Raw genomic sequence first — 27,776 nt, 5'->3', positions numbered from 1 at the left:
TGATGAGATAAACATGCAGTTTTAAGGCAAAATAGAAGCTGAAGGATAGTTGTTGAAAAGGTGTCTTGAGCATCCTAAGAGGGAAAAGGTTGATGCAAGGGCTAACATGATCCTACTCGAATGCTAGGGGAATGGACACTAAAGTGGCTAGAAAAGTGTAGGTGGAATTGCAAAGGGGTATGCAATTTTCGACTCTACACATATAAATAAATTCTAAAATCAGCAACAAATATCGCTAAGTGAAGATCTCAATGATGACAATGATATTCAAGCAACTCATATGGGAGATCATGAAGAGAAACAATTGCTTCCTTGTCAAGCAGAACAACAACAACTTTTCTAGGGTTCAATTCAACAATGCAAGCATAACAATCTCTACAATTTGAACTCAAACAATTTCTCGGGTTTATCAATCATTGCTATCGCCCAACGGATGAAATCTATAAATGAAAGGGAGATCAAGTCCATGCTCATGCACAAAGGTAAATATTGCCACACCTGAGAAAGAATATCACGAGCTTCAAACAAGGTTTGATCTACAACCAGGCTATTATATGCTTAAAGAGCTATCAAAACCAATGCCTACAATAGTCTATAGGGGTGCTTGGTAAATCCCCAACCTCCAACAATTAAAACTTGAATATTGCCCAAGAAAGTGCATAGATATCTCAACCTCACATGCACCACAGGCACAAGAATGCTTGGCAACATTTTGATACTGTATCAAGTTTTACAAGATAAACTCGATGAATTACTTTGTATGAGATGATGGGTATATATACCCAAATATCATAACAAATTCTATTAAAGCAATCTTATAGGAATACTCCATACAATTGAAAATAAACTACTAACAAATTATAAACCAAACAATCATGCAGGTGTAAATGATGGAATATCCAACATGTATATATGTATGTATATGACGGAATATCCAACATCTATGTATGTATGTATATAGTACCCCTTTACATAGAAATTACAATATACACATCACTTCATAGGATATACACATTTAGTTGAAATAATATACACATATATACAAGTGGTTTACATATTTTCCACATCATATACACACCTAGAGCTCATAAGATAATGTTATCTTGACTTATAGTTTAATGTCAATTTCCAGTGACTAATATTGTGTGTAGGACCTAAACCAAGAATTCTCTTAAAGGACATTCAATTGGTAATTTTAAAAAAAATATATTACATTTCTTAATTTTTATTGGAATGGTGGTTTTAGGGCAAAATTTAGGAATACCCCAAAAGGGGACATTACATAAATCCACCCTTGACTTTCATTTGGACTTAATTTTTGAGGTCAAAGAATATCTCTTTAACCAAACTCACAATGAACTTGCATCCAATTTCCAATGATAATAATGCCACATTTAGTAATGATGCAATGTGCAAAGAATTTCAAGATGCTATGCAAAAGGAATTTGAAATGTCAATGCTTGGTGAATTGTCTTTCTTTCTTATCTTACAAATCTCTTAATTATAAAAAGGTATATTCTTATCTCAAACCAAGTATATAAAATATTTTTTTAGCAAGTTTAAGATGGAATATTGCATATCGATTAGTACACCTATGGTTATTGGATGTAAATTGAGCAAAGATGATGAGTCCTCTTCAACAAATTAGATTTTTTTATAGGTCAATGATTAGTAGTTTGTTGTATGTAATATTTTGAGAGAAAAGGTTGCAAACAAAGAAGTGAAATTAGAACATGTTGAGACAAAGGAGCAAATTGTTGACATCTTTACAAAACCTTTTCCAAATGAGAAATTTGAGTATATCAAGCATAAGTTCAAAGTGGTAGGTCCCTCTAAAATCAAGAGGAAGTACAAGCTGAGGGGGAGTGTTGACTCCCTACTACAAGCAGACTTTGTTGTCTTGCAAAGAATATAAGTACACAACTTATTTCTCCATACTGCGAGCATACTTGGTTGACTTGGTTGTCTTGTGGAGAATTAGTGCGGCCCTTTGCCATTGATGTGAAAAAGGTGTAGAGGAAGCCAAAATGGTATACCATTTGAGGGAGAAAGGATTCTAGAAGAAAGAGTATTTTGAAGAAGAATCCAAAATGCTTAAGAAGCATGAAAGCACAAATTGCCCTCAGGGGAGCATTTTGTTGTTGGTGGCATTTTATTGTTTGTTGCCAATGACAAAGGGAGAATTGATATCAAAGGTGCAGTCAATGTTGTTACTAATGTTAAGGTATTCAGGATGTTCTTGGAAGTTTAATTACTTTTGACATGACATGCAAAATATCTAAAGGAGTCGGTCATCGATGCACATGATTTATTATTATGTTCCCCTTGATTTCAAGTATCTGGAAGGAACAATAATTTTAATTATCGTCATGTCATGTTAGATCATTTGTGATCCGAATAAACAGAGTCAAGCTATGTTGGATATATCTTTTGTAATATGCCACTTGTATCACCTCAATCATGTTTTAGTTGTTGGTAGAAATCCAAAAGTATCTGTGATATGTTTTTGAGGTATGTTGCTCAAAAACTCTATGTACACTGCTATATTGTTTTGTGTCATTTTTTGTTGCATTGATGTTTCATGGCTTGCAATTAAGTCTATAGACAAAGACAATCTATTCAAGATTTAGAGTTGGAGATCAAGAAGAAGAAAAGCTAAGGTTGACATTATGTTCTCATCGACCTGTTCACAGTTTGTTCTCGTGTTTCAAATAATGTGCCAAAAGTATTGCATTATACACTAGATAAATGAAGCGTGTGGATGTTCATTGCGGCTAGTAAAGTTTGTGTTGGGTAACACATGGCATGTCCCCACTCCTAGAGTAATGTGCAAGCTTTAGGATCAAGCTGACTACATGTTTGATTGAGGAACCTGATTGTGGCCGACCTATGGGTAGTATTGAATATTGTTTAGGCTGACATTTAGTGGTAATTATTATTGGAATACATATATATTTCAAATCAAATTCATTCAAATTAATTTGAGAGTGTGTATGAGTAGAACTAATAATCGGTATAAGTTGTTCATATTGTCTACTCAATTTAGGTTCAATGTGTGAACTTAATTGAAGATCTCATGCACATTGTGAGAGTGTTTTGAAGCTGATTAGATTAGGAAGATGATGAGGATCCAACGTTGATGATCCACATAACATATCGTTTGTATATCTTAATGTATTTGAGATTGGTGTCTCATAGTTTGAGTTAGTGTTTACATCTTGGATTAGGGGATTGGTGTCTTCGGTAGGTTGGTTAAGTTTTTAATTTTTTTATGAAGCTAGATTTGGGTAGTAGATCCAAGCAATTGTTCTCACCATAATTTTTCCCCCTCAAGTTTCCATGTAAATCTAGTATTCTTTATAAAGATATGTGCTTGTTTTGTTTTGCAAATTTTACTAACTAAAATTTTTACATCATAGAAATTAATAAGATTGGAAAGATTTATTAAATTAAATTTAATATCTTTTTCCAATCCATAAAAAAATCTTATTTCCAAAGATATTTCAACTGTAACAATGTTCCCACAAATAAAAACCATTTAACTATTTATGTTATCACATTTTTTTCTTCTTTTAGCGCTATCCTCTATTTGGTTGAAATATGAAAGAACATTAATGAGTGGTCATTGAAATAACGATAGCAAATATAAGTCCTCAAATTTTTCATCCCAATTTTTACACTTTTAAATAGCAAGCTCTTTTATTTTAGCAAGGTTTTTTTATACAAGTTCTAAAATAGTGGAAAGAAACAAGTTTGCCCGATGTCCTCCATTTACATATCCTTAATCTCTTCAATCTATTCTCACCGGTTCTATTATTTTTTTCTTTTATCACTATCCTCTATTTGGTTGAAACATGACAAAACATTAATGAGTAGACTAAAGTCTTCAAAATTTTCATTCCAATTTTTATACTTTTAAAAGAGCAAGCTCTTTGATTTTAGCCAGGTTTTTTTCTATTCCAATTTTTATACTTTTAAAAGAGCAAGCGCTTTTATTTTAGCCAGGTTTTTTTCTACAAGTTCTAAAATCGTAGAAAGAAACAAGTTTGCCCAATGTCCTCCATTTACATATCCTTCATCCCTTCAACCTATTCTCACCAGGTTTTTTTCTCCTTTTATCACCATCCCCCTATTTGGTTGAAACATGAAAAAACATTAGTGAGTGGACTGAAGTGTTCAAATTTTTCATCCCAATTTTTACATTTTTTTTTCTACAAATTCTAAATTCGTGGAAAGAAACAAGTTCGCTCAATGTCCTCCATTTACATATCCTTCATCATAAACATTAGTGAGTGGACTGAAGTGTTCAAAATTTTCATCCCAATTTCTAAATTTGTGGAAAGAAACAAGTTTGCTCAATGTCCTCCATTTACATATCCTTCATCTCTTCAGCCTATGGAACTCATCAACTAAATTGATTTAGACAAGTACAAAGCAATTTTTTATGTTAAGGTGGAATTTTCCTTTCCCAAAATACAGGTTACCTTCCATCATAATATTTCTTCCAAATTTTTTAATGAAATCTCTCCTAAATTTTTTAGGATTACAATAAAACGTGTCCAACATTATCAAACACTTAACCACCAAACCTTTCAAACTTTTAAATTAAATCATCCCTCATTAGAAACTTTGTCATCAAATCCTCTAAACTTAAAAAATAAAAGATCTTTTATGTTTTCTAATATTTATAATAAAATATATTTAAAATTGTTTATTAATTTTCATTTTAATGATAAATCATGGTTGAAATATTGATACTAATAACTATTAAACATTTTAATCCAAAAAACTGTTGTAATCAATATTAAATTTGTTTGCCAATTCATATTACGCGATTGCTATTCAAACCCAGATGTAGACAATGTACAACGAGTGATAAGGTATATAAAAGCTATCATCTCATTGAACCACTAATTTGGACTTCAAAAATAACTTTCCTTTGTTCTTTATTTTTGCATAACTCCGGTTTAAAATGAATCATTGTTTGTCAAATGTCTTTAATATAAAATCGATCCATCCTTGAACCTTAATGTAGCTTCTTTTCAATCTACTACTTTCTAAAAGAATTTTCATATAAAATCAATTAGAACAATATATGTGCTCCATTTGGATACATGGTAAATCTCTAATAAATCTCTTAGTTCTTACAGCTATTTCTGGAATAGATTGTGTTGGGTGGATGAAAAAAAAGTAAAAAACACTAGCAGTAAGACGTATTATGGATTGTGGAAAACTGATAGCCTAAGTCTCTTATCTCTAAACATTAAAATTTCCCGCACAACTGGTTTTCCCAGCAATGATATTGACCTCCTAATCTTTAAATGTTTAAAATTCTACCAAAGAAGGTGCTTCAGGATTTTTCATGAAACGCTTCCAAAATCAATTTTGCATGATTTGTTACATGTTTCATGCTTTCTGATGAAGCCGTGTATTTATCCCAAGATTTGCAGGACTGAAATTACAAATTCATTGCTGGGCTTTCTGAGCTATTCATGCGTGCATGTGATTATACATATATAATGCAAAGAGAGACTCGTTTCTTTATGACATCTGATCATACAAGAATGCTGCTGTTCCATCAGATAAAAATCTCCAGATAAGAAAAACTAAAAGGATACAAAGATGAAATATTCCAAATATTCAACTCAAATTTTGCAATACTTAAAGCAAATGCTGCTTGTAATTTTGTTCAAGCAATTATCACACTTATTACCCGATAATTCAAATACTTAATGAAAAATAGCATCAGATGATGGAGGGATGATAAATGAAAAAACCTAGTACAGCTGGACTAAAAATTCCTGAGCAATACAGAAGTTGTTGCCGCAAATGAAACTCTGGAAAGCATGATTTGATGATGCTCATTAACAAACCTTTGGATTCCTATAATACCTTCTGATGCAATACTCTGCAAAAGATATCCTCAACTATCATACGACCTTTTTATATATAATATCAAATCCTTGGCTCTGCTGTTTATCGATTAAAAAAAACCTATCATACGACCTGGTAGTTCTCCGTTACCATCTGTGTCCTATAGGCAAATTTTGGGGACGGTCCTCCCTTTGTTGGCAACACGTTATTTACCTGCAGTCATGTAGCAATATAAAGGTGAACAAGATAACAAAATCAAATTGTAAGTAGCTCTATACTGTATTGTTAATGGTCTCGACTCTCAAGAATGTGTACAGTACAATAAATGAATCACCTTGACATCACAGAAAGTTCGGGCTGCTGTGAACCCCACATCTATTGGAAAGAATGAGGATGGATCTGCTTTGGGCACCACAAACTCCATAGATCCACTGCAAAACACAGAACTTTGAAATATGCAAATGCAGACTAATACTGAAAAACTAGACAAATGAGAAGGAAAACGAATTTCAAAATTCAAATGCATTCTTAAGGAATGCTAGTGATTCAGTAATTACCTGGAATTAGAATTATCTATGAGAAGAAGGGTCCACTCTAATATGGATCTCCTTGAATCATATCTATATGTGACACAAATAAAGGTTGGCCATAAGAAAATATGCTGCAACACTGAATGTGGATATTATCTAGCAAATTTTGTATAAACTTTAGAAAGAAAGGTAGTTACAGAACCAAAGAACTATTTCCAAGCTTAACTAACCTCCAATCTCCATCAACCTGATTGACAGTTGGTGGGTCTCGGAGAGCAGGCAAAGGTATTGAAATTATAACATTCTGTAGGTCAAACATCTTTGATGATTCATATTCAATATTAACGTATGTTTCCCCACCTGAAATTGATGGCCAGCAATTAACTGCAAACAAACAACACGATGAAAACAGATATTAGATTATCTATACAGGTTAGTGTTGCACTTCTTTTATGCTTATACCATTTGTGCCTTCAAAATAAATTAAAAATTAAAAAATCGGGCAGAAACACCATATTATGATTTTTAACTTTTTTCCCATGTGTTTATTGATTGGGTGAATATATTTTAGATAAATCAACACAATTTTTAGACCAGAATAATAATAATTTTCAATAGCACTGAGATTGCAAAAATAACTGAAAATACTCAAAATAAAATATTAAAATATAGTTATTTAGTCTAGAAACTTACTGCTCAAAGGGACGAGTGTCTCATCTGCACTTTGCATTCTCCACTTTAACAGACCCACACCCAGTGCATCTCCAGTTGGACCAGCAGGAAAGGGCCTACTAGGATCTTTGAGTCCCAGCAAATTCTCATTTGAAAATAACTCCTTGTTAATGTTTGGGTGTGTCTTGAATTGAAACCCATTATTTGCTCCTGTCTCTATCTGAAAAGATATGGAGTTTAAACAACTGTCCAACTTGTTCCAAGCTTTTAATATCAAAGAATAGCATTCTTTGTTGCAAGACAAAAACTTGACAATTTCACAGCATTTCCATACACTGTTCAATTGCAGAAAGCGAAGGTAATGATTTACATACCTGGACCTGTATAAATCCATCTTCCTTCTGCAAAATTTGAAGGGCAAGGGTACCTTGCACTTCTAAGTTATTCAAACCACCATCACGTTTAAGAACCACACTAAGCTTTTCTTCGACTGTTATGCTAATAGGATCTGTTGCTACGGGAACAGAACTTCTAGATTGGCCCACAACAGGCTGCACATCCTCAACAATGACTTCTCCTTCTGCTTTCAAGGATTCCAAAAACTGGTTTGTTCTTTGAGACTTTCCTAGTTGCATTCCAAAACCCTTTGAAGGGGCAGTAGCAGCTGATGATGGTCGACCTACATAATAGAAAAAACACAAAATAAAAAACATGATACCTGGATATTCAAAATAGAAAGAAAATCATCAAATGTTAAAGTAGTCTTATTGTGCTAGATATAAAATTTGGAAAGGGTGTTAAATAACCTTTTGGTTTGCTTGAAAATGAATCTAAATCCAAGCTTGATCCGTGAGTAGAGTTGCTCCCAAAGCCACCTCCACTGCTTGATATACTAAGATCACCAAAACCACTCTCCAATCTGGTGGAACCAGTTGATTGCAATGACATTATGCCACCTTTATCAGTTCTGCTCCTATCAATCTGTGACACAACAAATGAACATAAAGATCCTAGAATCTAAACAAAAAGTACATAGTTTTCATAGAATGCTCACAGATTCAATAAAAAAGCATCTAACATCATACCCTGCTTTTATCAATCTCACTCGCTTTTCGCTTCATAACATCTTTAGTCTCGTTAATCTTGCTTTGCATTATCAGCTTGTGAAGTCGTTCTTCATGGCTTTCCATTTCACAATATTGCTTGACTTGTGCAATTGTCACACTTTCCTTGTGACCTGTTGAGATAACTTCATCAAATGCAAAGATCAGCTCAAAGGCTGTGCTACAAACGCCTTCTTCATCTAATGAAGTGGAGTATTCAGGCACCTAGAAAGGATTAAGGCATTGACTTATATAAAATAACAAAGCAAGAAATGATCCAAGGTGATACAAGAATTTTATTTAGAACACTACCATAATCATAATCAGAACAAGAAAGATATTATGGAAGAAACAGACATTAACTTATAAAATAACAAAGCAAGAAATGATCCAAGGTGAAACAAGATTTTTATTTAGAACACTATCATAAGCATAATCAGAACAAGAAAGATATTATAGAAGATTCCGACTTGAGAAAGGCCAATTCACTAAAATTTTAAAGCTTGTTGATCTTGTTAAAATAGTTCAAACCTGCAACTCATATCCAATGCATAATATATATATGAAGTACTAAAATCTTTGCTGTTTCAGCTTACAGACTGTCTTCCGCTGATTGACCTATAATTTTTTCCCTAATTATTGTGATTCCATCCTTTGTTTACCATATGATGTTTCACCTTCATAAGGAAGGTTGACAAGGTTTTATCGGAATGACCAACATTTTGGGATATGGAAAAAAAGTCATTATAATACAGTATCAGATCAAATCATTAAAAGCAAATTCAGCAAAAAGTATGTTAAGGATACAAGCTTGGAAAGCAGTCTTAAGGTTTCCAGATCCTCCAGGATATTACTCTGCTTATTAGTTACAAGCAACAAATACAAAGCTTCCATAGGCTGGTACACATAGCGAACATTCTCTGTCTCAACATAAGTATGTTGTTTTCCGATGCCAACTAATTTAGGGAAAGCTGCAAGTAATCCTTCAATCCTGATCCTAGACATGTCAACAAACTGTCTGGACACCAGAGCTGCAAATCCACATGAGAAATATGCTTAGAAAATAGATTCAAGTAACAGAATTACACACCAATTACGAAATATTTCAATAACAGCTTCACAAATGGAAATTATAGTGTTTACATCAGCTTATAATTATATTTAAATATTTGCATAAATCTGTAAATTAAGGAGGCTTTCACTTTGTTTTGAAAAAGGTGCAACACAGAATCTAAGGTCATAAAATAATTCCTGTATTAAAGCTTTCCATACTATAAGCGAAAACTTTAGTGCCCAAAGCAAAATCTCTTCCTTAGAATGATGGAATACCAATTCATTACATACCTTTCCCCGTTTTTGTAATAATAGACGCTGCTAGAACCACCTGGATGAGGAAAAACAAAGTACAAATCAAGAACCAAGAAGATATTGCTTTTAAGTGAAAAACATAAAATAGTTCAATATTATAACCATTACAATTTCACATGTACAGGGCATTGTCAACTAGATTTTTCAAACTTGTAAAAGGAATTGGCCTTGGATAGCACAAACAAAGAGAACATAGGCTATCAAATTGTCTTAAATCCTCACTGATATGATCATCAATCTTTGATGTAAGTTGTTGCCAAAATGTAAATTTACAAAGTTGGATATGTGCTTTACTACACAGGCATAACCAGTTACAAATGCTTGTTATCAGTTGAGAGCTACATGATGATAGTGTGCCTATGATTTATATCTAGGGCAATGTAAACTGGTTGGAAAAGAAACTATGTACATGCACTAGTCTTGTAAATTGAAATAATTTGCAACCCTTTATGCAATTTTCACTATTCAGTAATGCCAATTTATTTCATGAACTAGTTTCTTTCATCTAGTATCATGGTTGCGAGGATATATGTATGGCATTTCAATAATTAAGGTTTGTTGGCATGCACCTAAGTTATGTGTGTGGAAGCCAGGTTTCCAAAGATAAGGCAATTTGGTTCAGGGTGGTTCAAGACAGCAAACTGAACCTATTGGTAATATTTAATACATGGTTTAAGCAGGTATCTTATAGAGATGGTGTGATTTCATAATTGCACTATTTGCACACAGAGTTCAAGCAATGGCCTCGTACCTTTCTGCTTCAATCCAATAACTACAACTATTTCAAACACCTTTGTTAGGGTTGTGGTTTTGGTAAATTATTATCTTCCATGCTTCTCTCAAGGTTGTCTTACAATAAGTCACGTCCCCTTACTAGAAATAACCATTTGATAAAAATAGTAAATCCATCTGTCCCGAAATAGCAAATCAAAATCAATTGCCAGGTTGAAATAATCAAATCCAGCATTTTGGGCTGTTTTATGGTCTTGTTTTCCTAATAAAAAGAAATTTAATTAAATATTTTCCCTCTTGGCGTGGGGGACTAGGGAAGCTTCACATGGCCTGTTTGATTGGCATTTAGTGGTAGTTGGCAATTCAGTGAAGTTGGCATTTCATTGGGAGTCGTAGAAGTTTGGGGACACTTGGCAAAAAGGAGTTGCATGCAAGATTTCTCTCCTCGGGCATGTGATTTGGGGACCCAAATTGGGTGCTTCAATGTGGTTTAATTTATGCATGATTTTGGCTCCAAGTTTCATTATTCACTTTGTTGTTTGCTAACCAAACTTTTGCTGTTCTTCAATGGCTATCAAACCAGTGGAGAAGGAGACTGTAGAGCGGGATGTTCAAGGTTTCCTGGTGGAGGCTGGGAGTCAGAGGATTACCAAAGTGTAGTCTCACACATAGATTACCATTGTGCTGAACAGATTCAGATTTTCTTCAATTATTTGTATGCTGTTTTGCAGGATAGTTTCAGAAGGTTAGTGTGTTGTTTGGGATTTGAGTGTTCTGTTTGTTGCAGAACTCTATGGCAGCCTTGAGGCTGTGGGTTTGCTGCATTTTATATGTTTTTTGTTGTTATTAGTCAATTAAAACTCATTTATGGAGTTTGTAGAAGTTTCTTGAGTAAAAGGGAAAGTCAGCAGTGCTCTTTTGGCTTCGGTTTGGGTCTCAATTTCGTATGCAGCTATAGGGGATGTAATATTGCTGTTTGCAGCAATTTATGACAGCAAATATGATATATTTTCCTTACACAAATCTGTATTTTTCATTGCATATCAGTTCTAAAAAGATTTGCTAAGTTCAGTACATTCAGTGTTCATTTCTTAAAGCTCGTTTGTATTGTTTTCGGTTATTTGGGCAAGGTTTAATTGAAGACGATTTAAAAGGGTTTCAGATCTGATTTATATATTTGTCAAAGGGCATTTGACAATATTAGATAATTGTCCCATGGGTCCCTTCAGATGTGACTTGACCTAACAGGTACAAGGGAGAAGAGCACCAAATTCATCATCTTCTCAAGTTTCAAATGTTGTGTTTTGTATAAGAGCCTACTGTTGTTTTAAATTTTTATCTAACATTAGCAGTCATTTACATTCCCACTTGCTTCCTTGTATTATTGGTACTGTTGTCATTTTATGACACCCATGGTCCATCAGTAAGAACCGATCAGAGATACGATCCATGGACCAACGCTGCTCTAGTTGATCAAAGAGAAAGCAAAAGAATCATTAAGTGTGAAGTGTTGCCTTGTTCGGAGGAAGTTCCTCCCTTGGCCTTTTCTTCCTTCCCCGGAACCCCGAGGTTCCGAGGTTCTTTCCCTTCTCCCGTTCTCCGAAACCTCGAGGTTCCGAAGTTCCTTCTCTTTGCCTTCTCTCGCTTTTCCTTCTCCAGAACTCCAAAGCCCCGAGGTTCTGAAGTTCCTTCCCTTCGCTGCCTCTCCTTTCTTTTCCCCAAACTTCGGAATCCCGAGTTTCCAAAGTTCATCTCCTTCTTTCCCTTTCTTCTTCCCTTCCCGAAGACTCCAGAACCCCGAAGTTCTTCCTTCTTTTCTCCGAAACTTCGGAACCTCGGGGTTCTGAAGTTCTCTTCCTTTGCCTCCCTTTCTTCTCTTTGGAACCCCGAGGTTCCGAAGTTCCTTCCTTAGCCCCTTTTTTCAGTTCTCCGGAACCCCGAGGTTCCGAAGTTCTTTCCTTGTCTTCCCCACTTTGGGAACTCGAGTTTCCGAAGCCCCCAGACTTCTTTTTGACTGGCGACACTTCCGGATGGCGTGATCGACACTCAAAGCTTTAAATGCTCCAGGTTCCGAGGTCTCTACTCACCAGTTCAGTCTCTCGTTCAAGCAGGTTGCTGATTTCATGCCCAGAATTCATACAAGGGCGTCTTCTAGAGGTAGTTTCCAATTCGAAGATCTCTCATCTTCAGGCTATATAAGGCAAAGAGGTAGAGCTTCATTATCACCAGTTAGGGAGGTCAGGGTTATAAACACTCGATCTCCCAAGTCTCATTCTACCCCTCCATTCACAAGACCAGTACTATCAAGGGCTCCCACCACTCATATCAATAGACCATTGTTTCACATACCAATGGCTACGTTGAAGAGTATACCATACTTCACTGGTGAAACAACTACTACACCCATTGAGCACATTCAAGACATTGCAAACATCTGCTCCATCCATAATGTCACTTAGGATGATGTTGCTGTCAGACTCTTAGCCACATCTTTGAAAGGCAAAGCTTTGCAGTGGTATAAAGGGTTGTCGTCTAGCTCCATTCACAACTGGGATGAATTGGGGGAGAGGTTGTGCAACCACTTCAAAGACAAAAGTGACCACCTATCACTTGTGGAGCAGTTGACTAATATCAAGAGGGCACCCCACGAGTTCATGGGAGATTTCAATTTCAGATTCCATAAGACATGGAATAGAATTCCTACTCTAGTGAACCCATCTCCAAATCATGCCTTCTTGTATTATCTTAGAGCTCTCAACAGCGATATAGCTATCATGGTACAACCAATGGGTGGAGCCTCTCTATCGGGTGCATATGACATAGCCATAAGAGCTGAAAATTGTTTGATTCAAGCTGGGAAGATAGCTCCAAGGCCTCCAATGCCTCTCTTCGCAGAAGCTCCTACTCAACAACCCACCTTGGCTCCTATTCCCATGGCGCCCACAGGACAATCATCCACACCATCTACATCCTCCAATGAGCTCCATGAGGTCAAGGCTCTACTGCAAAACTTTAGCAATGAGTTGGTGACACGAAAGAGGCAGCAAGCCCAACATAACATACCTTATCAGGCACAAAAACAGAACTATCGGCAAAATAGGCCACCCTTTCAAGGGCAAAACCAATGGAGCAACACCAGGCCTTTGAATAGTGTGAACCCCACAGCTGCAAGTAACTCAAAGGCGATAGTTCCAATGTAAAATAACCTCGCCCAAGAGCAAGATTAGTGTCAACCATGCAATCAGCCACACAACCAAGGTGCATGCCGAAATGGAGGGTTTGTCCAAACCTTAGTGGTGCAGGATGAGTCGAGCACTTCTGGCCAGCAATATGACCCAAATCAGCCTAGTGTTGGCACTCAGGCTTACTTGCAAGGGGATTCTACCTTTGTCAATTGGCAAGAGGCAGAATTCTGTGGTTTGAACCAAACAAATGGTGAGTCTATGTTGCAGTATGCGAGGTCAGAGAAGAGAGCCATGGAGGCTACCTCACCTTCAACATCAGCCCAAGCTCCAATGCCCAATGTAGCTATCCATGATCAAGCCAAAATACCATGCAAGGGAGCAAGAGGCAGGAGGAGGGCCAAGTCATCCAAAGAACAAAAGTAGACCTTGTAGCCTCAAAAGGGCCCCTAAAATCAGCTAGTGTTCCTTTCAACATAGTTGATCAGATGAAGAAGGGCAACCTCAACGTCACTATGTGGGAGGCCCTTTCCATCCCATCTCAAAGGGATTTGCTTAAGGAGGCACTGAAGGACGTCGATCAGTTAGGTGATGAGGCAACGGTAAGCAAAAAGGCAGTCTCCACCAATTTGGTGCAACCCAAGGAGGAGGAAGATTCAAGTAAGATCAGCAAGCCTCCCCCCTTCTATCTCTCCTTAATCATAGGAGATAACTTGGTTCACAATTGCATGATAGATTCAGGAGCTAGTAGCTCAGTCTTGCCTAAGAAGGTAGCTGATCTTGGCATAGAATACGAACCTGTGACCAAAGGGGTGGTCCAATTAGATGGCACTTCTATTAAGACAGTAGGGGTGGTAAAAAATTTGAAGTTAACCTTGCATGCATGCCCTGGTTGCACTATCTTGCAAGACGTATCAATCATCGACCTCCCTACCTTCTTTGCCATCTGCCTGTCTAGAGACTTCACCACCAAGATAGGTGGGTACTTGTCTTTTGATTGGTCCCACATGCTATTTTGAACAAAGTATGGTACCAAGGTTACCATAAGGGCAGAGCCCATTGCCCAAAACCACATTGAGCCCTACACCCCTAGCCCTATAAAAATGAATTGCACTTTGCATAAGGAGGGGGGGAGTGTATTGTTCGTGAGCCTGCCACTCTTTTGCAAGAGGTTCCTGATTGCTTGTTGGACGAATGGGGCCAATGCTTTTCAGTTTGATCCATTAGATGAGACAGAAGAGACTGGGCTTGGCACTTATTGCATCCATGAAGAGGATACTCCTATCCCTAACCTCATCAAGACACAAGGAGACTCAGAGGGGTTATGGAACATGTATTTTGATGGTTCAAGAAACAAGAACGGTGCAAGTGCCGGTGTGATGCTTGTTTCTCCTGAGCAGGAGAATTATTTCTTCTCTTTTAGGCTCCAATTTGGTTGCACCAACAATGTCGCTGAGTATGAAGCCTTGATCCAAGGTCTCCAACTTGCACAAAGCAGAAAGATCAGATCTTTGCAAGTATTTGGAGATAGTGAGTTATTTGTTAACCACATCCGAGCCCAAAGTGTAGCAAAGAACAACCTACTCAAATCATACAAACACAGGGTTTGGGATTTGACTAAAGGATTTGAGGCCTTCAATATCCAGAGCATTCCTAGAGGTCAGAACAAGCAAGCTGATAGGCTTGCAGCGGTTGGTGCTCAATTCGACATACCAGCGCATGTTGCAAGTGAGAAGGAGCAACACATCAAGCTTGTTGTGAGGCCTTCTGTCCCAGACAATCAAGTAAATTGGCAAGTGTTTGAAAGCGATCAACAGATCGTCAACTTCTTGCAAAATGAAGCAGAATTTTCTGCTAAAAATCAGTCTAAGTTGCAAGACCAGTATGGAGACCAAATCATGCAGCTCAACTCCAACAAGTTGCCTAAAGGTCTAGTTACTTTGGAAGGCATTTTCAACTCGAATGATTAGTTGAAGAAGAAGACGAACTTGGCTGCAAAGAGGGGTGATTACAAGCCAGTTGTTGTCACCGAGGGTAGGTCCTTAAACTTGGGCAAGGTGTGTTCTTCAACCGAGCAAGAGGCCTTTGTTGAGCTTTGCCAACAATATGATGACATAGTTGCTTGGACCTATGAAGATTTGAAGGGTTTTGACCCTAGCTTAGCCTAGCATACTATAGAGCTAAACTCGGATGCAAAGCCAGTTAGACAAAAACAAAGGCCAATAAACCCCAAGATTGAGCCACTAATGAGGAAGGAGTTGACCAAGCTCATAGAAGCCAATATCATCTTCCCTATCAAGCACTCCTCCTGGGTGGCCAACCTTGTCCCTGTAAGAAAGAGGAATGGGGAAATCACACTATGTGTAGACTTTAGGGATCTCAATAGAGCCTCCCTCAAGGATCACTATCCCCTTCCCTCTATGAAGCAGATTCTCCAAAAGGTCAGAGGCTCGAAAAGATTTTCATTCTTGGATGGGTATTCAGGCTACAATCAAACCAATACAAGACTGCATTTACTACTAAGTGGGGTACCTATGTTCATTGTAAGATGCCCTTTGGGCTAACCAATATAGGTGCCACGTTCCAAAGAGCAATAGACATGGCTTTCAAAGGTGTATTAGCAAAGTTTGTGCTTGTATACCTTGATGACATAACTGTTTATTCGAAGCATGCAGCTGACCATCTTGGTCATCTTGAGCATGTGTTCATGAAATGCAGGGAGTATGGTGTGTCCTTGAACCCTAGCAAGTGTGTATTTGCTAATGATCAAGGAAGATTGCTAGGAGGGTTTGACCATTGATCCAAAGCGAGTGGAGGCTATTTTTTCTCTTCCACTCCCAGTCACAAGAAAGGATTGCAAAGTTTCCTTGGTAGGATCAACTTTGTGAGGAGGTTCATTCCCAACCTTGCCACCATGGTAAAACCCCTCACTTCCATGTTGAAGAAAAACTTGGCTTTCAGTTGGACCAAGGAGGGGAGGGTCGGTTTTGAAGAGATCAAACAAGCAATTGCTTAGGCCCCTACCCTTGTCAATCCTAACTATGAAAGGGATTTTATCCTCTATACCTTTGGAGGAGAATCCAGCATCGCAGTTGTCCCAACACAATTGAACGATGATAATTTGGAGCAACCTATTGCTTTCTTTAGTGAGGGGCTAAAGGACTATGAGCTTAAGTATAGCTACGCAGAGAAGCAAGTCCTCACTGTTGTAAGGGCATTAAAAAAGTTCAGACACATGTTGTCCAACAACAGGATCCATCTCTTAGTTCCGCATGCAAGTGTCAAAGATTTCCTTCTAAACAAGGACATCAGTGAGAAGAGGGTTGGGTGGATAACCAAGATCATGGAGTGTGACATCAACATCAAGATCACCAAGCTTGTAAGAGGCAAGGGCATTTGTGAACAGCTTGTCTCATCTTCTGAGACTACTTCAGAGGTCGCCCTTGTGTTACAAGAGGATCAACCAACTGGCAACAACACTCAATTCAGTTGGGTAAGTGACATGACCACCTTCTTAATGGAAGGTAGATATCCCCAAGGTCTGGACAGGACCAAAAGAAGGCATTTCAGGTTGCAGTCCATTCCCTATGTCTTAGTGAATGGCACTCTTTTTTGAAAAGACTCTAATGGAATCTTACTAAGATGTATCACTGTTAGAGGAATTTCATGATGGCTCTTCAGGGGGCCACTTCTCTGCAAGGACTACAGCTATCAAAATAATGAGGGTTGGTTATTATTGGCCATCCTTACTCATCTAATGGAGTCTTACTAAGATGTATCGAGCAAAACTAAGTCAGCAAACTGTTAGAGGAATTTCATGATGGCTCTTCAGGGGGCCACTTCTCTGCAAGGACTACGGCTATCAAAATAATGAGGACTGGTTATTACTGGCCATCCTTATTCAGTGACTCACATAGATGGGTGAATAATTGCAAGAAATGTGCTCTCTTCTCTAGGAAGCAAAGACTAGCTGCCCTACCTCTTCATCCCATCCAAGCAGATCAACCGTTTGCCCAATGGGGTTTAAACTTCATTGGCATGATAAACCCACCTTCTAGTGCTGGCCATAAGTGGATCTTGGCCGCAACAGATTACTTCACTAGGTGGACAGAGGCAGTTGCATTAAGGGATGCCACTGAGGCCTTAGTGTTGGAATTCCTTAATGGAATTGTGACAAGATTCGGTGTTCCCTCCACCATCATATCAGACAATGCCAGGGCATTTGTTGGAACCCAGATCAGTTCTTGGGCAGTTAAGCATGGTGTATACTTGAAGACATCATCCAACTATTACCCCCAAGGTAACGGCTTAGCTGAATCTTGCAACATAAACCTCATCAGGATAATTAAAAGGACAATTGAAGACAATCAGAGGGCATGGCATACTAAGTTGAGGACAGCCTTATGGGCTGACAAGATCACACCCAAGAGGGCGATTGGTAACTCCCCTTTCATGCTAGTATATGGGAAGGAAGCAAGACTCCCAACTTCCCTAGAGTTACCCTCTCTTGAACTAGCACATCAGCTGGAATTAACAGAGAATGATGCCATGACAGTAAGGCTAGCTGAGCTGATGGAGCTGGAGAAGGTTAGAAGTGAGGCTATGCATACACTTGAGACTCATCAAGAGCAGGTCAAGAAAGTTTTGACAAAAAGGCGACTGATAGGGTCTTCAAAGAGGGAGATCTAGTCCTCAAGTGGGATGCAAACAGAGCCAAAATTGGGCGACACTCCAAATTTGATGCTATCTGGACTGGCCCATATGTCATCACTAGTTGCAAGGAGGCCAATGCATTTCATCTCTCCAGGCAAGATGGCGAAGTCCTTCCAATCCCAGTGAATGGGATTCATCTCAAGCCCAAATTGACTTCCTTGCACTCCCAGACTGACATGCAGGGGTCATGATCACTCTTGTAATCATTTTTCTATATAAGGTTGTTAAGCCTCATTGTAGGGGGTTCTCTCCCTGCTGCCTTGAGCTTTCCTATGCTCTTTCTCTTCTCTTGAAGACTTGTAATTATTTTTGCATTTCTGCAACTGTTAGTTTGGCCTTTGGCCTTTGAATGAATTGAAATTACATTCTTGCCTTCCTTCAACTTATGCATGTTGTGTATGTTTACTTACCTTCATCATAAGTGTATGTTTTGTGGCTCTTCTCCCCATATATGTTGTGTTAACTTGTTTTTTTGAGTGTGACATGTGGGAACCCTTCTCCCCTCTTGACACTTAGCGAATTCTAACCTCCATACATGTGTTTGGATCACTCATACAACTGAAGTTTGTGCATCTCTTGGGTATTTCAGTTGATTCCTTCTGCCATTTCGGTTGGGGAGAGGAACAATCTCTTCTTGGTGCATCGCCTCCTTTTATTTCAAGCATTTCTCTATTCCCTTTTACCTCTGCAATTTCTTAGGATAGGCCTAGGAGTTAGTTTTGAAGAGTTGAGTTGGTTCAACACCTGCACCTTGATTGAGAAGGAAGCAAGCCTTCTCCGGAGATTCAACCCCCTTGCGCAAGGTCCCACACTTCGGGGTTGTTTCCACGTTTCACAAGGTTGTTGAGTTGATAGCTCAACAAGGGTGCGAACTTTTGCTATAACAGGTACTTCCTATCAAACTTGGCAGGCTTATTTCTGATAGGATGAGTGTTTCTCTAGAAATAAGAGCCCTTTCCATCGAGAACTTGGCTCACTTAGAAAAAGAAACCTAAGAAGAAATCCATCCCTTCCCCAAAAGATAATGGAATGCTTGACCAATACAATGCCACAGCTATTGTTTAGACTAAATTTATTGATCAAACATAATAATGATTTTTGTAAAATATATTTGATTTTCCCATTTATGGAAATCTGACTGAGGAACACTCAAAATATGGATGATTGCTGATTGGAAGCTTCAAGATGGGTTAGCCATCATAAACTTTCCTAGAGAGCCTCAAGGTTAATTACCCACCACAAAGCTTCCAAGAGAGCATTTCATGGTAACATTCACAAAATCCAAAGATAGGGAGTAGAATTTTTCAAACTATGGGTAGAGTAAGGCTATTCATGATTTATTGTGCATTAGGTTTCAATCCATTAATCGATTGCTAAAATCTTTTCTTAAACAAAACTGGGCATTTCCTAGTGACTAATATAAATCCTGCATGAATAAGCACTGTTATCAATATGAATAAACCTCACCAGCTATAATAAAATGTTAGTTAATGGACCAACATATTTACCAGAAAGGAGAATAAGAGACAGCAACATGACAAGAAATGGTGTTTCATACGTTGTGGATAAGAAATGGGTTTTTGTATACAAACACACACACACACATCAATGTTTCAAAATTAACCAAGTTTTTACCACTCAAACATATTAAAAGATGCTGAATGAAGATACAGGAAATGCAGAGACATGTTTCGGAGATGGCAGAGGATAGGAGACCTTTTCAAGGGGAACTGAATGGGAAAAATATTAAAATATAGGAAATTTCATTTATTCATGTGATAAGGCTTTTGCCATATTTATTACACAAACCTTTTTATGAAAAATTTAATCCGAATTGAAAATTCACGTGGGAGATATAACATACAAGTTTTACAAAAATTCAAAGTCCAACCATTTGAGTTTTCATTGTCAATATGCAACAAAAGGCCAAAAGGTTACAAACTTACAACTACAAAATTACAATAAATAGAAAATCTTAAGAAAAAAAAAAGAAAAAGTGTACAGTCATCTGTGCATGTTAGTGTACATTCATCTGTGTATGTGTGTGTACAATTCATATGTATGTCAATCTTCTAATTTTGTTAACCTCAATGATCTATCTCAGGAATAGTACATCTATTCTAATTGTTAAAAAAGGTAATCAGACATGACCTTTTATCAGTAAATCACACATGGACAGCATGTCCCCTGCCCCAAAAAATATGACATTAGCTTGGGCATCAATAATAGCTCTGTGTTTTAGTCTATGTTACCCCGAGTTTCCGGGACGGTAAAAATTTTTCCAAATTTGGGGACGGCAGGGGGGGGGGGGCATATATAAAATATAGGAAAATTCTAAATGTCCATATGAATACATGGATAAAGCATGCATATATACATTATATTCATATGAAAACATGGATATAGCATCATTATATTCATATGAAAACATGGATATAGCATGTGTATGATACTATGAAAACATTTTAGAATGTAAACTTTGAACATACAACATTGTCAATAGACTCAATACTCAATATGCACTCATAATTCAGAATTTCAATTCATTCACATTATCAATATGCATATCATAATAGATATTAAAGAAATAACATAGTTAAAAAGTGTATCAAAATACTCATTTATTAATTTACATGTGACATTATTTTCTATTTATAATTTATTATTTATTAATTTTAAATGTTTGATATGAAACATAGATATTAAAATTCAAAACCGTTAACATTTAATATTTATTATTTAATAATAACAATTTGAATTAATAATTTAACATTAGCTTATATTTCATATTATTATATTAATAATTTGATATTCATATTATTAATTTATTATATTAACATGAAATTAATAATATTAACTTATATTATAATATTAATAAATTTATTAATTTAAAATTGTTGCCTTTTAATTTTTTTAATAACAATTTGAATTAATAAGGGGGCCATGTTAGAAAATTCAAAAAAAAATTGAAAATATGACAATTTTTTTTTTTTAATATTTTTTACTAGCCCTAGTTGTGGGGGTCGTCTGGCTGTCCCTGGGATGGATTGGGGATGTCCCAGCCATCCCCAGGACGTACGGACGTCCCCACAGCTAGGGCAAACATCCCCCTGTTTTGGGGACGTCCCCTCCAAATTCTGGCAGTTTGGGGATGGGGAGGGAGAACGTCCCCTGGCCATCCCCAAGTCCCCGAAACGTCCCCGAGACTGGGACAGGGGTTTTTCAGGCAGGGACGCGTCCCTAGGTTTTGTAAGTTTTAATTTCATGTGGATGGACATCTCAATTGTGATGGAACATGTGCACCATCTGCATGGTGCCATTTGTCACCTGGCTAAAGTTGGATGTTGTGCTGTAGGCATGGATGACCTGGTTCTTGTTCCAAATTGTTTTTGCAAAAAGCTTTGAAACATGTCGGGGCCCACATCAAGTGAGGAGAATAAACCCATGTGGACCGAGGCTTGTCTAAAATTCAAAATATGTACCACGGACTACCCTTGAACTGTGTGGACCCCTTTTCATGCAGATTTGACAATATACACACCTTATTCTGGCATTTCCTTCTTTCCTGTCCAGCATAGAGATCTGTTTGCATTGGTGGAGTGCTGTTTTGCTGCACAGGTGTTTGTTTTGCTTACTATGGAGCTTTTTGGCACTAATGGCAGAAAGCCACAGTAAAATCAGCATGGATTTACCCATTGGCTGCCATGCTGGTATTTGGGCCCATATTTTTTAAACAGGCAAAGGTACCAATTCCTTTGGGTGGCTTTTTCTTGCATATTTAGGTAGCAAAATGAATTTAATGACTCCAGATTTCCTCTTGTTCTTGGCAGTGTTGTTGAGCTAGCAGTGACCTGTGGGGCCATGTGTGATATTGCTAATACCCTTGGCGCCATGTGCAGAGTAATGGCAGGGAATTTCAAACTATACAGCCAACCTCTTGGCTTGTTAATATATTTATTATGGAGTATGGCTTGGACATGGCTAAAGGTGACATTTGCATGAGATATAGGAGTCTCACATGCTATTGCAGGCCCCTGCAAATTGAATGTGTTGACTTGCATATGCTAAAATATTCTTTTCCCCTACACCCAAGTACCAAATCTTGATCCAAGAAGGATTTTTACCCATGTGCAAGTGCTCCTCTCTGTTTGCAACAATGTGCTGACTAAGACAATATGTAAATGCTGATTTGACCTATTGTGTCATTTTTTCCCTGCACCCATGTGGCTGTAAACTGAATGGAAATTTTATATATACATGCCTAAGAAATTTATTGGGTAGACGGTTAGCTAGCTTGGAACAGTCTATTATTGACTTGTGTCCACTGATCCAGAAGTATCTAGAGTATCAAATGATGTATTTCAAGTTCAACCCTGTTTTTGGATGTACACATGTCCTCCAGGCCAAGCGAAAGTGCTGAATGCAGGACACCCATTGTAATGCAGATGTCTCCTTAGTTTTACGATTGTTTTCAAGGGATAAGTGTGCTTATGTTTCTCCCCGAGGCTACACTTGCTAAGCTAGTGTTGTATTTGATTGGTTATCATTGCAGGGATTTTTAAAACTGCATTGAAGTGTATTCAATGAAATCCTTTCAATACAATATATGGTTTCAGTTTTTTAACTAATGATCGTTAAAGAATATTTGTTTACATAGACTCCTGGTTTTACATATGTATATGCATTTGAAATGTTGTGGAGCCCAAATTATGGTCATTCAAATGTACGTTTAGCTCTCATGCTTCTGTTTTCTGTTGTGTCCATGAGAAGAGAAATGATTGACTCAGTCACCTATAGGATCTGGACACCAGTCTACTGCAAGTGGTCCTCCTCAAACACCATCATGATACTTATTTCAAATAAAGTACTGCTAGCTTCAGCTCTTCCTATGTTCATAGTCCAGTTTTACAACCTTTGCTAAATTTGAAGTGGCTCATGCTTGAATCATATATATAGAGGGCTATGCATAAGGAGTTCTGCTCACATTTGTAACCCATTGCAATAACTAATGCAACATCTTTAGAAAGCCAATGCATGATAAACATTCACCTGGTTATATGTGTGAGATTTCAAGTTACATATATAGTATGTAACAGTCTGTTGCAAGTATTCCTCCGACCGTCGTTCAATTTGAATCAAAAACCATCATGATACTTCTTTAAAATAGTGTAGTGTGAGTTTCAGCCCTACCTATATGCATAGTCCAGTCTTATAACTTTTGGTATATCTTAAGTGAGCTCATACTCTGCTCATACATTTAGAGGGTTGTGCGTATTCGAGTTCTGCTCAAATTTGTAACCCATTGTAATAACTTATGTAACATCTTTAGAGAGCCAATGCATGATAAACATCCAGATTGTTATACATGTAAAATCTCAGGTTGTAGATGTAGTATGCAATGTTAAGGGGATTTATCTTAGGGAGCACTGATTTATTTCACATCTTTGAATCTTTGGTGCATATGCAATCTTGATTCCATCTGTTTAAAGTGAGGTCTTATGGTCTATTAGTGACTGCCACAGGGCATGGTCAGTCAAGACCTGAGCTATAACTTTTGTGTCTCTTTACTCGCCTTGTTGGAATGCTCAAGGATCACCCTCCTATGTTTTGAAGAGTCTAAAGAAGAAGAGGAGATGCCCTCTCCTATCAATTGGCCCAAGGTTGTCCATTCTTTGCTAATGAACCCTGCCTCTCTATCAGTATATTCTTGTTCCCCTTACGCTGGTAATGTATGTATTTTCTAGAAGAATGGAGCATGCAACTTTAAAGTGCTAACAGTACTGCCTATGACTCATATTCTCAAATAATAGAATAATATTCAAGGTATCAAGATTACTCTCTCCCAGGCATAAATATTGTACTTATACATTAAGGGAATTTACAAAACAATTGAAGTTTACCTTCATATATTTCACATTTTCAAAGTGGTTATTAATCTTTCCAAGGATCTTCTGTTTTCCTAGCTATCAGTAGGCAAACACTTTTGATGCATTGATGAGATGTTTAACTTGTGTGTCAATCAACAACGCTAGTTATTCAGGCATGCAGTCATGAACTCTGTATGCTTTACACCTCCAATAAATATTCCTGATGATTAGCCTTCCAAGAAACCTCAGCATCTTAGCCGTAAAGAAAGGATTTTGAAGATAACAATGCTATACCTAGAGGAACCATGTAACAATGAATCTCATCTAATCTATTAATTATTCAACAAGAAAACATAAACTTGAGCACATGGTCAGCACCCATGCTGAGGCCTATCAATGATAATATCAAAATGAGTCTGCACAAGGCAATACAAGGTACATTTCCGATTACTTATCAAATCAAGATAAAGCTTATCTGATTTAACTACCTTCGTAATAAGTTCCATAAAGCATTTCTGTTAAGACAAGTCAAACAAAATTTCATCTAAAATTTTATATGTTCTCTTGTTAAAATAGCTGGTATCCCAAATGAAAGAATTCACAAGTAACTAACACAAAAGTAATCATTCTAGTGCATCCTTTGCCGCCGATAAAATTAATCCAACAAGGGAAGCCTGATTTATTTACATCCAACGAGGCATTCCAGCAGCTTGATTTGCTTTTAACAATGGATCAATATCAACTAATTCTTAGCCAGGTTTAATTTCAGATGAAAATTTAAAAATCAAATTTAACATTTCACTAATCAATGTGCTTTTAGTTGTTAAATCCAATCCAATTTACGAAGAAAAAACCAGCAACCTTAATTCCAAAAATAAGAGTAAAGATCAATAAGAAATCTACCATTGTGAAGATCCTGATGATTCCGGATGTTTTCCGATTGATCTAGAGAAATATTTAATGGATGAGATGAACTGAATGAATCACAACTACAAAACACCCGCCATTGCTTGACCTTCTGCACATTAAATGATTAAAAACAATTAAGAAAATGAACCAAGAATATGATGTGGGTTACATAATTATATCTTTGTTTAGAGTATGTTTTGCTGAAAAATGTTGAATAAAGTGATTCAGTTTCCGTTACCCTTAAAAAGTTTATCTCAAGTTAAAAAATGCACAAACAAATTCTGATGAAACCTAAACTCAGTATACAAGTGCAGAATGATCCATCAGATCTGACAAAAGCAAAATTGCAAAAGATGAAAGGGATTCATAAAAATTGAAATTCAACATCCTCCCTCCCACCCTGCATTGGAACGGAGGTCCGAAGAGAAGAGAAAAGGCAGGGAGTCGTAAAGCCTTATCTGGACTCCTTGACCCCCACCCACCCTGTGATTAAGGCATTGACATCCTTACGCAGGGGGGGAGGGAGAGATAAGCGATCTCTTTCTATCTCTACGCACCTACTACTGTGCCTATAGATCTGTACCTGTGTACCTACCACCAGCAATTCGACCTGCTCTTCCAGCAGAGTCAGCTGCACCAATTGCAATTGATCGAGTACTATGGCTGAACCCAACGTTAATTCAGAATAAAACTATATTGTTCTTTCTCCGATCTAATTGTGCGAAAAATTTAACAACTGAAATTTACATTTTTCCGCTCATTAAATTAAAAAAAAAGGAAACGATAGCGAAATGCACAATTAAAGACTGACAGACCGTAACCTTACTTAACACTGTATAATTATCCCTAGATCTGGCAGAAAAAAATACACGAGGTGAAAAAAAAAAAATGTGTGAAGACTGAAACTCAAATTATTATGCGCATTACATGGCAAATAGAAACTACAACAAAATGCACAAAACAAAGTATGTCAAACCCAAACCTTAATTGAAGATTTTTTTAAATGCATAATTAATCGTTATGGCAGGAAAAAAAGAACACTATGCAAGTAATTATTGAAAGTCTTCGGTGCATCAAATATAAAAAGAGGTAATAAAAAACACAAATAATGTGTGGTGAACCCTAATTTTAGATCAGCATTATAAGTATAAACCAGTTCGTCAGATCCAGCGGAAAAAAATGTATTTGGTAGAAAGAACTGTTTGCAGACTGAAATTTAAGTGAATCTGCTCAAAATAAAGCATATGTTCGCTAAATTTGGCAGAAAAAACATCAATCGATTCAACAGAAAATGATGATTCAGAATAAAAAAGTTAAATGCATTTTGAGATTCAAGCACTAACCTTGTTAGATTTTACGGATCTATAGATTTCTTGCAGAATGCTTCGCTTTCTTGCTCTGATAAGACTTATCGTTTGCTTCGATTTGATATTTTATTTATTTATTACTCCCTCCTCGACCCAGTTACCATTTGGGTATTTGTTTCTGATACAAAGTCATGCCATACTAATAAAATTTCGTGTCACCTTAATGGGAAAATTGAAAACCTACACTCTTTACTCTTTTCGTTACACCATTTTGCATGGGTATTTTATATTTGTTAAAAAACAAACATAAGATTTTCTTTATCTTTGATCTTCATTTCTAGTTTGATTTTGAAAAAAAATGAAGTTTGATTTTTTAAAAATAAAAAAATAAGATTAATCTTCATATGTTTATGGTATCATAGATTATATATTTTTCTTTTTAGTTCATTTTCACATTATAAATTTGATTCACTTTATTTTCTACTAGCATATATGATCTCTTCTAAATTCAAATTTGATTATAAATTTAGTTTAAATTTCTTTAAATAACAATTATGTGTTTAATCTCACGTCAAATTTTTCAAATTTTGCATGTTAAATCAAGTATAAAAGAACATCATCCTTGAGCCATTCAACCATTACCAAAATAAATTATCCACCAATCATTCGTCACTCATTACTCTAAAATCACTCACTACTCCAAAGTATTTTTCTTTCTTTTGTAATGTTACATTATTTTAACTATTCTCTTTATGTTGCCTTGGGTTTGGAGCCCTAGTTTTGATGCAATCATGGATAGAGGATCTAAAGATTATCCAACCATGTCACCAAATGAAACAATGCACAATAGACTCAATGAAATATCAAAACAACAATATGATATTTGTTTATTTATAATGATAATCGAATACAATTTATTACAGTGAACTTCTAATATGCTAGGCATTAGTTTTGATTACAAATATTGTAAGGTAGGTGGAATTAGGGTTTCATCAAATAGGATAGTAATATCACCAATTCCACAAGATCAACCTTACATTTAAAAGGGCGGGGGGTTAAACCCAATAGATCTAGCCACAATTCAATTAGAGAAGAGGATTGAGATGTTGATTGAATTTTCCTATTTTATGTTTCCCCTTTTATAGAGTTGAAATTGGATTTGAATTGTAAAGTCCTAGAGAATTGGAGCAAAAAAAAGATAATAGAATGTTCTAGACTTCACACAGAGCCACATACAAAGATCTAAGAAGGAAAAATGAATCAGAACCTATAGCTGGAAATCTAGACCAAATTGTCGAGACCAGGAGTGTAGGTCGACTTGGTCCTGCAACTTCTAAGCAAGCAAGTGGGATGTTTTCTGGATCAAGGAGACACATAGAATCTACTGTCAGAAGATCAAACAAATTTCTATGGAATAGGGCAGTGGAGCTACCTAGTCCTCCACTTTTCACGCTTGTAAAAGCTAAACATGTTCGTCGTCGTCTGTTGTGTCAAAAATATTATCACAACACCTGAATCA

General features: G+C 36.9%; 1 protein-coding gene across 2 annotated transcripts; it reads right to left on the bottom strand.

Annotated features, from left to right (window-relative positions):
* Nucleotides 1–5,628: 5,628 nt before the first annotated feature.
* Nucleotides 5,629–26,509, bottom strand: LOC131071261 (coatomer subunit delta-2). Of its 2 annotated transcripts, none has more exons than XM_058007029.2 (12): nt 26,294–26,509; nt 24,945–25,059; nt 9,524–9,563; nt 8,987–9,210; nt 8,162–8,404; nt 7,883–8,057; nt 7,451–7,755; nt 7,098–7,296; nt 6,635–6,788; nt 6,432–6,494; nt 6,209–6,305; nt 5,629–6,087 (listed from the first exon to the last, which is right to left on the bottom strand). In XM_058007029.2, exons 2-12 carry the CDS (start codon nt 24,945–24,947, stop codon nt 5,998–6,000), a joined length of 1,593 nt encoding a protein of 530 aa, XP_057863012.1. In that variant the 5' UTR covers nt 24,948–25,059; nt 26,294–26,509; the 3' UTR covers nt 5,629–5,997. The 2 variants fall into 2 exon arrangements, with proteins under 2 accessions (XP_057863012.1, XP_057863013.1); XM_058007030.2 differs by lacking the exon at nt 26,294–26,509 and adding an exon at nt 25,534–25,555.
* Nucleotides 26,510–27,776: the final 1,267 nt, after the last annotated feature.

The sequence above is a fragment of the Cryptomeria japonica genome, chromosome 8 (assembly GCF_030272615.1).
Source record: "Cryptomeria japonica chromosome 8, Sugi_1.0, whole genome shotgun sequence".
Lineage (NCBI taxonomy): Eukaryota > Viridiplantae > Streptophyta > Pinopsida > Cupressales > Cupressaceae > Cryptomeria > Cryptomeria japonica.
Note: the sequence above shows the minus strand (reverse complement) of the source record. Positions and strands in the feature narration are given on the sequence as shown.

Coding starts and splice junctions, on each gene's coding strand:
- LOC131071261 (XM_058007029.2), bottom strand. Junction 8,058..8,161: donor GTGAGATTGATAAAAGCAGG/GTATGATGTTAG, acceptor GTTGTGTCACAG/ATTGATAGGAGCAGAACTGA. Junction 6,306..6,431: donor ATAGATAATTCTAATTCCAG/GTAATTACTGAA, acceptor TGTGTTTTGCAG/TGGATCTATGGAGTTTGTGG.